This window comes from Cottoperca gobio, chromosome 21 (genome assembly GCF_900634415.1).
Source record: "Cottoperca gobio chromosome 21, fCotGob3.1, whole genome shotgun sequence".
NCBI lineage: Eukaryota > Metazoa > Chordata > Actinopteri > Perciformes > Bovichtidae > Cottoperca > Cottoperca gobio.
In genome coordinates, this window is record NC_041375.1 from 14,803,098 (window position 1) to 14,819,606 (window position 16,509).

At 40.4% G+C, this 16,509-nt stretch overlaps 1 protein-coding gene across 1 annotated transcript in view; it reads left to right on the top strand.

Annotated features, from left to right (window-relative positions):
- Positions 1 to 16,509, top strand: part of igf2bp2a (insulin-like growth factor 2 mRNA binding protein 2a) — a 47,764-nt gene that overhangs the window by 17,845 nt on the left and 13,410 nt on the right. The window contains exons 3-7 of the mRNA XM_029458766.1: positions 7,979 to 8,027; positions 9,308 to 9,359; positions 12,136 to 12,199; positions 13,926 to 14,204; positions 14,566 to 14,700. Coding sequence (XP_029314626.1) covers positions 7,979 to 8,027; positions 9,308 to 9,359; positions 12,136 to 12,199; positions 13,926 to 14,204; positions 14,566 to 14,700 — 579 coding nt within the window. The remainder of the gene's footprint in view (positions 1 to 7,978; positions 8,028 to 9,307; positions 9,360 to 12,135; positions 12,200 to 13,925; positions 14,205 to 14,565; positions 14,701 to 16,509) is intronic.

A 16,509-nucleotide genomic window follows, 5' to 3' on the forward strand; every position in this document is an offset into this window, starting at 1 on the left:
TTAGTTACTTTAATTATCTCCATCGTGTGGCACTGAATCATTCCCTGATACAAGATATCGATCTACTTGAATGTTCCCTGCGTACAAAAAGACTTTGTCAATGAACTTTGTACCGTACGTGACGGACGAAGAAACAACGTGCAGTCTCTCCTTATTTACATCCTTTTGTTAAGCAGCTGAGTGAGCGTCGACAGTGAGGAGCAGACAGACGTCAACAGGAAGGCTGTGGCTTCCATTAGAGCTGCATGTGTCTACCTGCCTGCCTCTCGGCCTGTGCCTCCCTGCCTCAGTGGGTGCCACAGAGAAAACTAATGCGTGAAGAGAAACAGGCAGGCAGGTAGGCCTGCTGAATTCTAATGAGTTCTCACCCGTCGAGGACTGGGAGGGAAAACAGAATCAGGCACCTTAGCGCTACACGCTGAGATGAGATGGTGAGCAGCACCATGGAGCGGCAGCTTCTGTGCTCTGCAGTATCAGTGTGAAAATATGTGGTTAGGAAACAATGAAGAAGAGCAGAGACAATGGCTGTTTTCCTAAAGAGAGATCTTTGATGAATGCTAATGAATAGCTTTAATAAAAGGCTTCAATGAGACTGAATGTAACGGAAACTGTTATCACCCTTAAAAACAATCGACATGACAGCGTTTTGTTGTAGTAATTAACTAGTTAGTTAGTTAACTAGTTAGTTAAGGCTGCTATCATCAATATTTTTCACATTCAACAGTGGTTCAAGTGACTTCATGTATGTGAAAGGTGTCGCTTCAGAATTTTAACCAGACTACGGGGTTCCCTTTAGCTCTTTAGAGCGTTTAGTGTCTTTCAGTTCATTGTTTTGGTTTTATAGCACACACCTTAACTGTTTTGGTTCACTCTCACAGCTCTCGGGAACGTTTCCAGCTAAAAGAGAGAGAATATTGGACTTACATTTGCCAGATGGCCAGAAACACAACTCCAAATGAATGATAATGTTGCTCCATATAAATAAGCAATTGTTAGCTAACAGTAGCCATAATCAACCTTAAAGGTTCTGACAGGTTCTGAATTGCTGGTTTAATTGTTCATTGTAGTTTTCTGCCATCTCTGGTCTCAAAATATTTTCTTTAATTAATTTTTCTTTCTATTTAGGCCTAACGATTGTTTCAGACTCTCCCATTAGTAGAGCATGGCAATGATAATGATGCTTCCTAACAAGCCAAAGCTGCAAACATCGAAGAAAAGACGCCCCCCCCCCCCCCCCCCCCCCTCCCTCTTACTTGAGTCTCCCGGCAATGCTTTCTCTTATTGTTCTATTAAATTGTTAAGGTGAACATGGTTACGGGTTATGACATGGTTGGCAGTTCACTAATGTTGAATAAATGAGTTTTAGCAGCTGATATTGCTTTGCCAGCTACTGTTGCCGAGGTCAAGAATTACATTTCATTCTCAGTTTGTCTTGATCTTCTATGAGTGTACATTATTTAAAGCATATTTAATAAATCATCTATATACATCCAGATAAGATCCTTTTAATTTCCAAGAATTTTCCAGGAAAGAGTCCTTTGGTTTCAGTAAGATGGAAAATAGGGAAGTCTTTGAAAGGAATCTTCAATGAAACCCAAGTAAATGTTCATTCATTATTCATTTCTGAGAGGAAATTGTTATTGCACGTGTTTGCTTGCCTGTAGACACATTTTACGTTTCACATGCAGCCCTGCTGTGATTGCACTGACACAAAAAGAAAAACGATTGCTCGCAGTTCATCAGCAGTGAACAAATTGAACACTGTCTTTACGTTCCTTCTGGTAATACCAAATGGCATATTTATTTCCAGGAAACTCCTGGGAAATTATTGGAAATTACAAACATAAAATAGAACATTGGCATTATCTATGTCCATTATGTGTCTGCACTACATCAACTACTTGTATTCTGAGCACTCAGGTGTGTTTAACAGATGGAAAAAAAAATGGCTTGACGTCTAACAAGATATTGTGAGTTGCAGTATTTACTTTATACGTAATGTTCCTTTACATACAGCTGATTGAGGAACAGCGCTTGTTTTTCCTGCCAGAGTACAAATAACAACACACCTTTGTGGCTGAAGGACAATAAGAATGCATAGACACTTCTCTCTTCCAATCCTGTTATCTCTGCTCAACAACAATTGGATGGGCCTTAGAGAAGTGCTGAGGAGCACTACACAGAAATGACCTGAGCTCCGTCTTAATCCAGCAACAGGGAGTGGGACACAGTGGGAGCGCTGACAGCAATTTGAAAAAAGGAGCAGCGAGAGATCTTCCACACAGTAGGGTCTCCTGAATATTGTTGACTTGTTGCTTCCTCTCTGAGATTTCAGGGCATTTAGGCGCTTAAAAGCTTAAGTGTCAACGCTAGAAATTGGGTTAATTCAGATTAGACGAGTTTGCAGTTGACCACCAGACTATTTGACCGACCCACTCAAACTGACCAATATAAGATAGTGCTGTTTCACTTCTACACCGGGTATAAATTAAATCAGTGCTTGATGCAGTAAGATGTAAAGGAATAGGAACAACAGCGCTGACATATTTTCAGTTTTGAGCTTTACAGTCTTTATATCTGACGATGTGACAGCTCACATATGCACATGTAGATGTAAATGTAGCTCAGATCACATTATACTGAACTCAGCACTTAAACGTCGGACCACTACACACATAAAAGAAGCAGACACATTAGTGTTGCAGTGCATATCACTGGATTTGTAATATGATCATGTAATAGGTGCATAATCACACGCCTCCAGTGTGATTTATGGCCGCAGAGGTTTTCATTTTCTATTTTATCTGCATGGTAAGACTTTGATGAAGGCCAGATCCTTTTTCATTTTGAAAGTCATCAATTATCTTGTGTGCAATATGAAGTCTTTCATCGTTTCTGGACTGACTTCCTGTGTCTGTTGTGTCATCAAGCGTTGATTTCAGCTGGAACAGAAGGAGGGAGGGGTGAAAAATAAAGATTTCTGATCGGGTGATATTGCTCACCATTTTATTACAATGAATGAATAATCTGGTTAAGCACTAGCAGCAAATATGTGTTTATATTGGTGTGAAACAACGACAAATCGGAGACTTTTGCACTGAGAGCGTTGACAGCTAAATGGACACAGGAGAAATGAAAATGACAGTTAAATAGCAAAAAAAACAACGACATAAATGTTCCACGCAGAAACTTTTAGGTGTTATCTTTCTAGTAGAGGTGACTTTGTTCAGAAGTGTTTGTGAGGCACAGTGCTCCGGACAGGGCCAGTGGACTGCAAGGCCATTTATCCGTCCAGAGAGAGAGAGAGAGAGTCTCCCCGCTGTGCACAGGACAGCGCGCTTTGTCTGCCGCCGATCTCTGACAGCACGGGCATCCGCACAGAGCAGGGAGGGCAAGATAAACAAGGCTTTTAAAGGCCTCATTAGACAGAATTCTTGAGAGGAGAAATAATTGTTTAATCATTCACTCCTGTGAGTTTCTGTTAAAAAAGAAAAGAAAAAGAAAAAGCCATCTGAAAAAAACCAAACCTGCTCTGACTTTTTTGTGCTACAGTTCTTAATGACATGAGGGACTTTGATATATCACATGTGTTAGGATAGGATACCATTAAGAAACATTTACTTTCTTACACTTACATTTTACAGGTCGTACCCGTAATTAATCTGCATACACCTTTCATTGCATTAATTTAACAACAATTGAAGCAATAAAAGTATCTCGTAAACATTATGAAATAGAAACCTTTAAATCCCTCTAGTATCTCAGGATCACTCTGAAGTAATTCTTCACATATGAGAACCGTCTGTGTAACAAAATAAACTCAAACAATAATTTACTAGCCTTTCAGACCACACCTCATGGTCTTCTTCACTGAATGAAGCTGGCACGGGTGTCATCACAAGGCGGAAGTTGTAGTGAAAAGTAATTTATTTAAGTACTATATTTAATTTGCTTGTGATTCTGCACTTTTAAGTGAGATTTTAAATGCAGGACTTTTACTTTCACAACATATTTTTATGTTATTGCTCCTTCAATTCAAGTGAAATATCTCAATACATCTTCTGCTACAGGACATAAGTCATGTGGTAGTTTCTAGTCTAGATTTAATTGATCAGATATCCCAAAAAAAGCTTTGACTCCCAGTATTTTGTAAATGTGTTTTATATTTTATATTGTGTTATTTTTTATGTCTATCATTTGTGGTGGGATTTTTCCTAAACTGTCCTTAGTTGTTGACTCTTCCCATTTATTTTGTGCTCCCACCAAAAAGAGTTTCATTTCAAAGACACATGCTCTTTATTCAATCATCTCTGTCCACATGCAGCCCAGTGAATATATAAAACAATATTCAAAGAAGCTGCTAATTCTTTTAGATCATATGCACATTGTTCCTTACTATAAGGCTGCAACTAACAATTATGTGTATTGATTCATCTGCTGTAAATTGTCTTGATTAGTTGTTTGAATAAAACATGAGAAAACAGTGAGGCCTTCACAATATCCCAGAGCCCAAAGCGACTATTTCAACCCAAATACATACCTTTTGCTTCAACGTATGACCAAGAAAAGCAACAATTCTCACATTTAAGAACCTGAACCACCATGGCACTTTTGCCTCAACAATTAATCAATTATCACAATAGTTGCAGATACATTTTCTGTCAATCAACTAATAGATGAATTGTTGCAGCTCTGTTCTACAGTTCTTTATACTGAAGTGATCTCAGCAGGCCAGCTGGGCTGAGTGATGATCAAAATGTAAAAGAAAATCGCAGGAACACTGCAGAAAACAAAAGGTTACAAAAATAGATTTTAATAGTATAATTCCCCCACAGAGCTTTTGATGATCAGATGTTCATCTTTAGGTAGACTGCGAACTCCGGGCAAGGGATGAATACTCTCTTTCTCACCCCTCTCTGTCCGCCCACCCTCAGAGGTTAAAATTCCTTCGACTGCTCTGCATGCATGTGTGTGTATTAGTATGCACGCGTGTTCGCAGACACGGTTTCTTACCTCGTGCAGGTGGCGTGGCTGCAGTAAATATTAGTTTTTCAAATGAACATGGCCACCCTCAGATATTTAAAGGCCGAAAATGAGAGGATTTTTCTTTTTTTCCTCTTGGCACGCTGCTCCAAACCCAAAGCAGACAGCTTGGTCGAATTCAACAAACATTAAGTAACCGTTGACTTCAGTCTATATCTTCCACTGCAGCTCGTTTTGAGCTGAGAAAGGGCTCTGAGTTCACCTTGAATGCAAACAAACAGATATTAGCAGAAGCCTGCTGCTTCACATAATATCCCTGGGTTTTCCCCGGATTGTAAAGCAACCTGAAGATATACAGTTGATGTCTGTAGCTAGACATAAACACTGCAGACAGACAATAGTATATGTTGCAGGGTGGCATGTATTGTTGGCCTCTCCCAACCCTGGAGACAGACTGACTGACAGAAAGCAGTGATCTTATGGTTAGCCAGCAGCCACAGGCATGCTGAAAATGAGACCTTGAAGAACTGTCGAGAGACACTGTCACTTTTTCCGAGGGATGTCCATTCAGGGATCTACTCTTGCATATTTCAGGATGACAGACAAGCAAGTGGCCTTAAAACATGTACAAGCTACAGAGAAGAAAACAAGTGTTAGTGACGTAAAGATAGTGGGACAACATTGATAAATAAACCCTACAGTTTATATCTGTCCTGCTGGGGTTCGCCTCACTTGATAGTGAATCTGCTAACGGGCTTATTAACTTTAAGGAGCACAGAGGACGGCATTACTGTGCTGCAGTTCAGCGTCATGTAGTCTAACATTACATCAGGGTTACAGATGGCAAATCAATTAGCAAAAACACAATAGAGAGCTTGGAATCCACGGGGCTATTAAAGCAGACGGCACTGAATGAAAGGAGCTTTTAGTTTCCATATTGGGCTGCTCGGGGATGCCAGTGTTTGGGGCTGTTTTGAGGTTTGGAGTTGGCCTAAAACACTTTTCAGCTATTGGCTGCTTTTTGGGTGGCAGGAGGTTGTTTACTACTTTAAAAAAAGGTGATGTGTTTTAATGGTATAGGCAGATTTGTATCGCTTCACCCTTGTTTGGATACCGATTTCCAAGAGAGATCTTTCATCGAGCCACTCGCTTTAAACCACCATCAGTGCCAGGAAGCTTGCAGGCCACCTGGTGGTAGGACCTGCTGGGAATAGTCAGTTTCTGGTTTCTGGGCTTTTTTTGTCTTTTGTTTGTTTCTGTAGAGGAAAAACCAGACTTAATGAATTCCTGTTGTTTTATTTATACATGTATTTCTCTTAGTCACTGAATCGTTATAGTTGGTAGAATAAAATGAATGTAATTTACATGCGCAAGCATTTTCGAATGTTTTTGTGTGACTTTTTTGTAATTGCGTACCTTATAATCCATAATAGCAGTCTATTCATTTACTCCTCAATATAAGTTTAAATGGATGTATGAGGAGTGGAGAGAAGACGCTGTGTTTCTCCTCTTTTTTTTTCTTCAGCACAATCAGAAAGAGTCATTCATTCATGTCCAGCTGCGGGCTCGGTCCCCTCGTCCTCTCCTCGATTCTGACCTGCGGTCCTTTTTTGCGCCCAGGCGTGTTTGGAGAGACAGATGCAAAACCTAGACGGAGTGTGTGAGCACATGCATTCAAGGCAGAGCGAAGACGCAGGAATAAATGTGTGTGTGTGTTATGTGCTTGCATCTGTGCGGGAGAATCCTCCTGAACTTAGATCCACCACGTGTTATTGCTTTTTATTCCCTCTCCTCCTGCACTTCATCTCTGTACCTCCGTCTTCCACTCTCTCTCTCTCTCTCCCGTAATGCGTCCTAATTGTCCTTAAATTATTTTCTTGGGCTACGGTTGGTCAGCGGTGTGGCCAGCCTCTCTGCAGCTCTCGTTGGGGAGCTGGACTCTCTCACGTTAATGTAGTTGTTAACAGCCTGTGGTCACCGGGCGGTTTGTGTGGCTGTGCTGTTTGAGCTGACACGCTCGCTGGAGGGAGAGAGGAAGTCTGTGCGGAAGCTCTGGATCCCAAAATGACCAGGCAGAGAGAGACTGTCCCATTTGTACGTCTATCTTTCTGTCTTCTCTGACCGACATGTTTTGATAAAGAACTAAAAGATTTGGTTAAACCAAGCTGGTTAAAATCCTCCTCATCTTGAAGACTCAGGGTTTGATCATCAGTTTCACAGTTGACAAGCACCGAAAACAACAAGGATAGAAATGGAAATGAATTGAAAACAAGCTGTGATTCATTTTCAAGGAATATATTAAAATCTTGTTTATTTGTTGTTACAGGGATTTTTTCTTAAAACACAATAACCACCTGTGACTTCATCTTCAGTTTTATTATTTAAATGTCAGTTTTCCAATTCAATTTGATCTTAATAATAATAATCTTACTTGATCTGTGAATCGTATGACTTTCACTTGATTTTGTTACTTCCTTCTTTCAGGGACCAATCCCAAATAAAACAGCTTTGTTGTTTTTTAATAGTTAAATTATGAATGGGGGCGATACATGCAAAATACTTTGATAATCAATTTATTAAATAATGTTTCATCATTCTTGTTGTCGAATTGCATCAATTTTCATTGTAATCAGTTTTTTCTTTCTCGTCTTTTATCTCACTTCCACCTCCCGTAGTGAGAGTAGTAAGAATAGCACTCGTAGGATGGTGTTACTGAAAGTCACTGGCTGCTGTCTAATAAATGTGTTCAGCTCTACGACAGCTATTTGTGATGCTGTCTAATGAGCTGTGGGTGTTTTACGGCATTAAGATGACACTGAATGATACACACAGTACAGCTCTGACTCTGCATTTCTGCCCCTGTTGAATGTGAATATTATATATTATATGAGTGAAGTTTTCTGTACACACAACAGATGACTGTAAATTCTCAAGTGTGTGACTTTGTGGTTCAGGTTTGTTAAATCCACTCCGTCTGTGTCTCTCATCTCTGCAGGAGTCGGAAGATCCAGATCCGGAACATTCCCCCTCATCTACAGTGGGAGGTCGGTCTTTTGTCTGTCTTTCTCTCTCTGTGTGTGTGTGTGTGTGTGTGTGTGTGTGTGTGTGCGCGCGCGTGTGTGTGTTGCCCAGTTGAAGCACCAGGTAGCACATAAACCCGTCTCTGGATCATGACTCACCAGCTTTTATACTTCTTCTGTAGGCTTGAGTATTTGTGTGCATGTGTGTGTGTATGTACGTCAGTGTTTGTTACTGTGTGGACGACATTGTGTCCGTGCGTCAACATCACATCTGTAATCAAGTTGTTTTTCTCTGTGTGAGTGTCTCTGTCGTCATGCCTGATGCTACAGGTTATCTACACGCTCTGAGAAAACTCAAACTCAAAGACATTTTTAATTATCAACATTAATGAACAATAACTATCTGTTTGTTTGACAGATAAATAACATTGCCAGATATTTTTTTTCTTCACTTTTTAATACAACCTGGCAAATGCAGGTCCAAACCAAACCAAAGGTTGCTCATTTTACTAATATATATATATATATTATACACACACACACACACACACACACACACACACACACACACACACACACACACACACACACACACACACACAAACAATGACTTTGTTGTGTGAGCTAGGTAATATAATTGAGAGTGAGGTTGACGGTTTTACTGTCCAGTCTACGAGGACATAAGAAATCTACTTTTTAGTGAAATTACCTCCATTTATCTTGATTCCTTTTGGCTGGATGATAATGAAACACTTGAGTTGTGCTTCAAGAAGGGAACCTTTTTTGTAGTTTGTAGATTTGATCTGCAAAGCTTGAGAGAGAAGGCAGAATATGTTTTTCAAGACCGAGCGATAGAACATCCTGTCATTTTGTAATGAAATTAAATAACCACTGCAACTGAGCTTTTGGTGTCTTGTAAACCCATGACGGTTGTGCACTTTGTGTGCAATAACGTTTAAAAAAACAATCAATCAGTCTTATATACAGTATACACACACGCACACGCACACACACACACACACACACACACACACACACACACACACACACACACACACACACACACACACAACATGTGTACATGCAGTGGTAAATAAAAGGGGGAAACACCTGTAGTGGCGTCTAATCACAAGCAATCAACTATGTAAACATGGTAGTACGCTTCCACTACATTGTTACTTGATCACTGGCCCACATAAGCACCAGAAGCACCGGACGTGTGTGTTGTGTTACTCTGTATCCATGAGTGTTTTTACATCAGTGGCTGTAGTTGTGTCGTTAACCCGCTTTCATTTCCCCCTCAGGTTTTGGACGGCTTGCTTGCTCAGTATGGTACTGTAGAAAACGTGGAACAAGGTACTGAGCTCTTCTCCTCCCTGTGTTCTGCACATTATCATCTGGCTCTGACTGTTCAATGCACATGTGTCTGTTTAGTAACACACGCACACACACAGACCTCCCAGTAAGTCAAGTCTGTCTGTGTGACTTCCTCGTTACCATCATCCCACACACCCATTATCTAAACATAACCCATCTTTGCATATAAATCAGCCTTTATCATCTTGTCTGTCTGTGCGCATGTGTCTCTTATAAATTTGACCCAAGGAGAGCAGCGTTTGAATTACATGCCGCCTTTTTAATAAGCACTGTGGATTGCCACGGGTCCCTTTGGCCTCAGCGTATGGATTGAAGTGGGAAGACATGGCAGACATCCAGTGCTAATGTGTCCGTGTGTGTGTGTGTGTGTGTGTGTGTGTGTGTGTGTGTGTGTGTGTGTGTGTGTGTGTGTGTGTGTGTGTTAATGCCTGTAAATGTTTGCTTGTGTGTCTGTTTTGGAGTGGTGCATCATGGTAATGAGTAAGGACACTGTAGACGCTTGTGGTGAGGCCTTTGCACTGTCTGATGTGTGTGTTTATATGTGCGTGCATGTGCAGGGTAGTCAGCCCTAGGAACTTTACACTGTCTACACACACATGCACGAGTAGTAGACGTGCACACACATGGGCAAACAAACACATACATACACAAATACTCACACTCTCAAAGCAGCCAAGACCAACTACCACCCGCTGTGGTCATGACAGGTGCTAAAAGAGAACCCAGCAGAAAGGTTACTCCACTAATAGTTTCCCAGACACCGCCGTAAAACAGGCTACTTTACCGTACTAGACACCAGCGCAGCATTTCCTCCTCTTCCCTCTGCTTTTGTCCTGCTCTCCGAACGTCAGAGTTCACAGTAGCAGTGTATGATCAAAGCTTCCAGAGAGCCGGCTCACTCGTGTATCTGTCCCCGTCTTACTCACTTTCTGTGTCTCTGTCCAACTTCCTGTCTGCCTGTCACTTTTTCTCTGCCGATGTCTGTGCGCTCTGGTTACGGGGTGAGTTTTTGGAGGAGTCCCATGTTCTTGTGTGGCATGGTGACGGCTGCCCGTGGCGGCTGCCCGTGGCGGAGCAGGGCAGGCGGGGCGGGGCAGAGCTGGCTGTGAGCTCTGGGGATGGGCACTATGCCAGGCTCTGCCCACTCACCCTCTCTCTAAGCCAGCTGGGCACTCTCACTGGTTTTAACCCTTCCAAACCGGCTGTCTGCAGCACACTCACAGATTTGGAAGTTTTTGTTTTCACCGACAGAGAGAACCGATCTGATGCCTATTTTTATTTCTGACACTTTTCTAAAAATAAGTTCACTTTAAAACATTTATTTCACTATTTCTATGATATTGGCAATTGCCTTGCATGTTTATATTTTCTAAGATATCTAACGCATCTGCAGTGGATGTTTTTTTCGGCAGGATTTAGGCTTCAGTCCTCACAATCAAAGAGCTGGAGCCTCTTTGTTGACTCATCATTTTGACATTTAGCGGTTGTTACACAAACAGAGATCCTTTGTTGAAAAAGAAGAGACGCCATTGTCTATTTATTTTACTTTCACTTTCACTGTGGCTATTATTATTATGATTATTGTTATTATTAAGACTTATCATTATTATCATTATTATCATTATTATTAGTCTTAGTATTATTATTATTATTATTATTATTATTATTATTATTATTATTATCATTAGTATTAGTCCTAGTATTATTATTATTATTATTATTATTATTATTATTATCATTAGTATTAGTCCTAGTATTATTATTATTATTATTATTATTATTATTATTATTATTATTATCATTAGTATTAGTCCTAGTATTATTATTATTATTATTATTATTATTATTATTATTATTATTATTTAGCTGAATGTTTAAATCTCCACCAGATAAAAAGGGTTATTGTTAAGGATATGTGGACTATGTACACTACATCACATTTTTGTATCTTTTTGTTTTTGGTATTTGTCCTTCACTTTAGGGCTTCAATAACAATTTATTTATAGAATTACCCAAAATAATTATCTTGCAATTATTTTCTCAAATGACTGATTATTTGTTCAGCCTATAAAATGCAGTTGCTTATTCTGTCCAAACAACAGTTCAAAACCTAAATATATTCCGGTCACTATATCACAAGACAGAACATTCTCATAATTGAAAAGCTGAAACCGGGAAATGTTTGTCATTTGCGCTTGAAAAATGACCTAAATTATTAATAAATCATCACAGTTGCAAATATTTTTTTTGGCAATCAACTAATGAAGGAATAAACTCATTGTTAGCTTGTTTCGACATTGCATGTGTTTCACCGTGGACACCTGAATCAAAGTCAGCCCACACTTCAATCTTTTAAAGCATGTGGGAATCAAACCCATCACTGTGGCGGAGTTAGATCTGCTCTGAGCAGCAGCGCAGGAACACAGATCCTCCCAAGGTGTGTCTCTGTTGTGCTCTGCATTATCACACATGATACTTGCTTTGTTTAGTCATGTCAAAGTTAAATCTGTTATTATGCAAGTGGCAGAGAGGCTATTGTGTTTAGCAGCTCCTGTCTGTCGAGGCAGCAGCATGTGGTGATGGCTGTAATGGATTCAAACAGACATGTGGTTCTTTGGTCACCACGGGAACCTGGCCGTGTGTCTTACTCACCTACAGCAACAACAAAAAGCTGCTATGTGCATGTGTAAATGTGGCCCAAACCTTTATCTACATTTTCTCATGTTTGCTTTCTCTTGTCTGTCTTGTTTTACAGTGAACACTGATACAGAAACAGCAGTGGTGAATGTTACATACGCAACTAAGGAGGAAGCTAAAGAGTAAGCATATATGTGAATTGTCTTTTACCTTTGTGTATGCCACACAGCTGCAACACAAGCAGCATTGTTCACCTACCTTTCTGTGTACTTTGTGTGTACCTGGACGATTAAAAAGTATATCCACACAAGGGTCAAAGCAGGCCCAAATCATGCTCTAAACAGGAATATCCTCCTTGAGAACTTCAGATTTTAAACACCAAAGGAAGTTGCTATATAGTTTACATTAAGGTGACGGCAGAAATAAAAGCAGCTGCATCAGTAACAACTTCTCCACGAGCCATCCAAAATGTACCTTTTCCTCTCCATGTCAGCCCTCTGTCCACACGTATACACATATTTAACACCTATAAATTGAGCTGTTTGCAATTAAAAAATATCAGTTTAGCGTTTTTAATGTGTACAGGGAACACATACCTGTATGTAGGTCTCATTAAATCAGCTGAGACTCCTCACCCGATATTGTGATGTGCAGATTACTTGTTTGACTAAAAAGAGAGCGAAGAAGAAGAGTTTAAGCTGTTTTCCTATTGTTAAAAAGTTTCAGTGTGGATGGAATTTATTCCGAAAATAACCTATAAATGCATGTTGTTTTTACATGTATATAGCACACACACACACACACACACACACACACACACACACACACACACACACACACACACACACACACACACACACACAATGACTTTGTTGTGTGAGCTAGGTAATATAATTGAGAGTGAGGTTGACGGTTTTACTGTCCAGTCTACGAGGACATAAGAAATCTACTTTTTAGTGAAATTACCTCCATTTATCTTGATTCCTTTTGGCTGGATGATAATGAAACACTTGAGTTGTGCTTCAAGAAGGGAACCTTTTTTGTAGTTGTAGATTTGATCTGCAAAGCTTGAGAGAGAAGGCAGAATATGTTTTTCAAGACCGAGCGATAGAACATCCTGTCATTATGTAATGAAATTAAATAACCACTGCAACTGAGCTTTTGGTGTCTTGTAAACCCATGACGGTTGTGCACTTTGTGTGCAATAACGTTTAAAAAAACAATCAATCAATCTTATATACAGTATACACACACGCACACGCACACACACACACACACACACACACACACACACACACACACACACACACACACACACACACACACACACACACACACAACATGTGTACATGCAGTGGTAAATAAAAGGGGGAAACACCTGTCGTGGCGTCTAATCACAAGCAATCAACTATGTAGACATGGTAGTACGCTTCCACTACATTGTTACTTGATCACTGGCCCACATAAGCACCAGAAGCACCGGACGTGTGTGTTGTGTTACTCTGTATCCATGAGTTTCCGAAAAGAACCTATAAATGCAGTTGTTTTTACATGTATATAGTTTAAAGCCAGTTTAGTGTGGACATTATCTTAATTTCTCTAAAACCCTTTCAACCATTGTTATTCATTTGTTCAGAGTGTGCTGCTGATGTTACATCCCTCACCTAACTGATAAGATACTTTGGCAGATGTTTTATTTGCGTCTTGCAGATGCATAGCGATCATTTCTTATGACGGACACTACCAATGTAGCATTGTGTACAAACGTAGTTAAAAGTAAATATCTCTAAAGAAGTCTGTTTAAATTTTTTTAATTATAGTAAATGAGTTTTCAAAATCTCACTAAGAGAAATAACACATAACGACTATACTGAGATATTGCCTCATACTTCCTGTTCCTCCCCGCAGCGCCATTGAGAAGTTAACAGGTCACCAGTTCGAGGACTACTCTTTCAAGGTGTCATATATTGTGGACATGGATGCTGCTCCTCCCGACCAGGCTCCTCGCACACGGCGCGGGGGTCGGTCGTCCCGGGACCAGGGTGGCTCTCAGCCAGGAGACTATGGCTCTTCACGCAGCAGATACGAATTCCCCCTGCGCATCCTCGTGCCTACTCAGTTTGTGGGAGCCATAATCGGCAAGGAGGGCCTCACCATCAAGAATGTCACCAAGCAGACACAGTCCAAGTAAACTTACTCTGATGATCTCGCCTGGTTCCGGCTGTTTTTTTGTCTTCAATTTTGTTGAAGCTTGAACTAATCAGACATGTTTGCCCTGTATCCAGGCTTGCATTTGTCTGAGATACAATGCAAGAGAGCACACAATAAGAGCTTCAAGTTTTTATATTTTTAATTTTGGGAATGAGAAGCTGAAATTGTTCATGGCATGTTTACTGTCACCTTATACTTCCAATCCAATTGTTAAATGTTTCTTTCTTTGTGTGCTTTTAGTCTGCAATGCACACTATTATTACTTTGTTCTATCGGCTCTGTCTTTGTCCTCTACTTTGTATTCATCTGTCTGTCTGCCTGTCTCTCCCTCTCTCAGGGTCGACATTCATCGGAAGGAAAATGCAGGCGCAGCAGAAAAGCCCATCACCATCCACTCAACCCCCGATGGCTGCTCCTCCGCCTGTCGCATGATCCTGGACATCATGCAGAAGGAGGCCAACGAGACCAAGACGTGAGTCTGCACTCCGACATGCACAAACATGCATACACCTACTCTAGATGCTTATGCAGAGCACGTATGCACTTCCACAGGGAGATTAGCCATAATGTCTGCAGGGCTGTAATCTTATCCTTTAACCTGCCTGCACACCTTTTAATCTCACTGTGCATTCTCTCGCTTGGACCACTAACACAGTAAACACAGTGCACACGTCACACTCACATAGGCTAACACGTGATCACAGCTTAGCATTTAAGAAACAAGGCCAACTTGTCTAATTAGGCTTAACACTTTTAACAAGACACTGCACCTTTTAAACTCTTTGAGCTTCTGCTGGATCTGAGCATCAACGCCCAGCTTGTGTTTGTCTTTATTTGTTTTTAAGTGTGTTGTTTGTCCAGGGGGCCGAACACCTTCACATTACCCCCGGTGATGTGTGCACACGGTCAGCGTTGTTGGAATTATAAGGGCTAGATCCTTAATTGAAGGATTCAGAAAAAAAGACATTTCCTTCCATTAAAATATGAAAATGTTCCACAGACAAGACAGAAAACAGCACACCTAAATTAGTTTAGTCAAATATTGTTTCTTTTGTTTTGTTTATCAGTGTGGTCTTCCATTGAACCAGATAATATTTCAGGCTGCTGGATGGGATGATTAAGGCTGATGCATGTAAGATTTGAGCATAAATAGATGTGTTCATGATAACATCACACTTTGCTTCCTGTCAACCTCCTGACATCCAGAGGAAGATACTGTAGCTCCTAAATCTTTATTTATCACATCTGTTGTCTTCTTCTTTTTTTTATCTCATTTGTTTAATCTGTAAAAAAAAAAAAATCTGTTTTAATTAGTGAGCTTTACAGGTGCTGTTAGGTGGATTTTGGTGCCTTTGGACAGAGACAGGCTAGCTGTGTCTCCCTGTTTCCAGTCTTTATGCTAAGCTATGCTAATCCGCCGCTATCTGTACCCTCGTATTCACCGTGCAGAGTGATGTCGATCTTCTCATCTAACTCTCAGTAAGAAAGCGAATAAGCATATTTCCCCAAATGTTAAACTATTCATTAAAGTTTGAAAATGAAGAAAATAGGTTACAAAAAAATCTACCGACAGCAGCATGCATTAGTGAGTGAGCTGTAGCTCTAAATGACACCAATAGTTTCCTCTAAAAAAACACTTGCATCGAACACCCACTCAAAGAAGGACGCACCTCCATTTAGATGCCATCGAGCTCTTGTTCCTGTTGAGTTCATTGTAAGTCGCTTAAGTCAAAAGCATCTGCCAGATTTATGTGACGTAATGAAACAACAATAAATCAGCCGGCTGGTTTGATCCACCTCAAGGATTTCACTCCTGGGATTAATAAAGATTTATCTGTCAAATCAGTAACTCTCTTCACAAAGGTCACAATAACCTCCACCCTTTCCTGGCACGATGGTCCCACACCCGCAGACATTAAGATGTCACCTCATGTCACACACTCTGTAATTTCCCAAAGCGTGATGGCGACTAAAACCCACACCCCACCCCAACCTTAATTCACACTTACACCCCATAATTGTTCCACAGAGCAGAAATATAGATCATATAGAAATGATGCTCCTCCTGTCCCAATTCTTTATCACCATCCCCCTCTGCACACAAACATACATGCACTTTGTTGTTTTTGTAATAAGTAATGCTTCACCATGCCATTTAATATCAATGTTAGGCAAAATAGAGGCAAAGGTCTAAGGCAAGTTGAGGTAGTTTAGTTTGTTGTATTGAGTTTGAAAGCAGTTGATTTCTTCAGGAGAAGTTTCTTTGAAATAATGGCTCCAT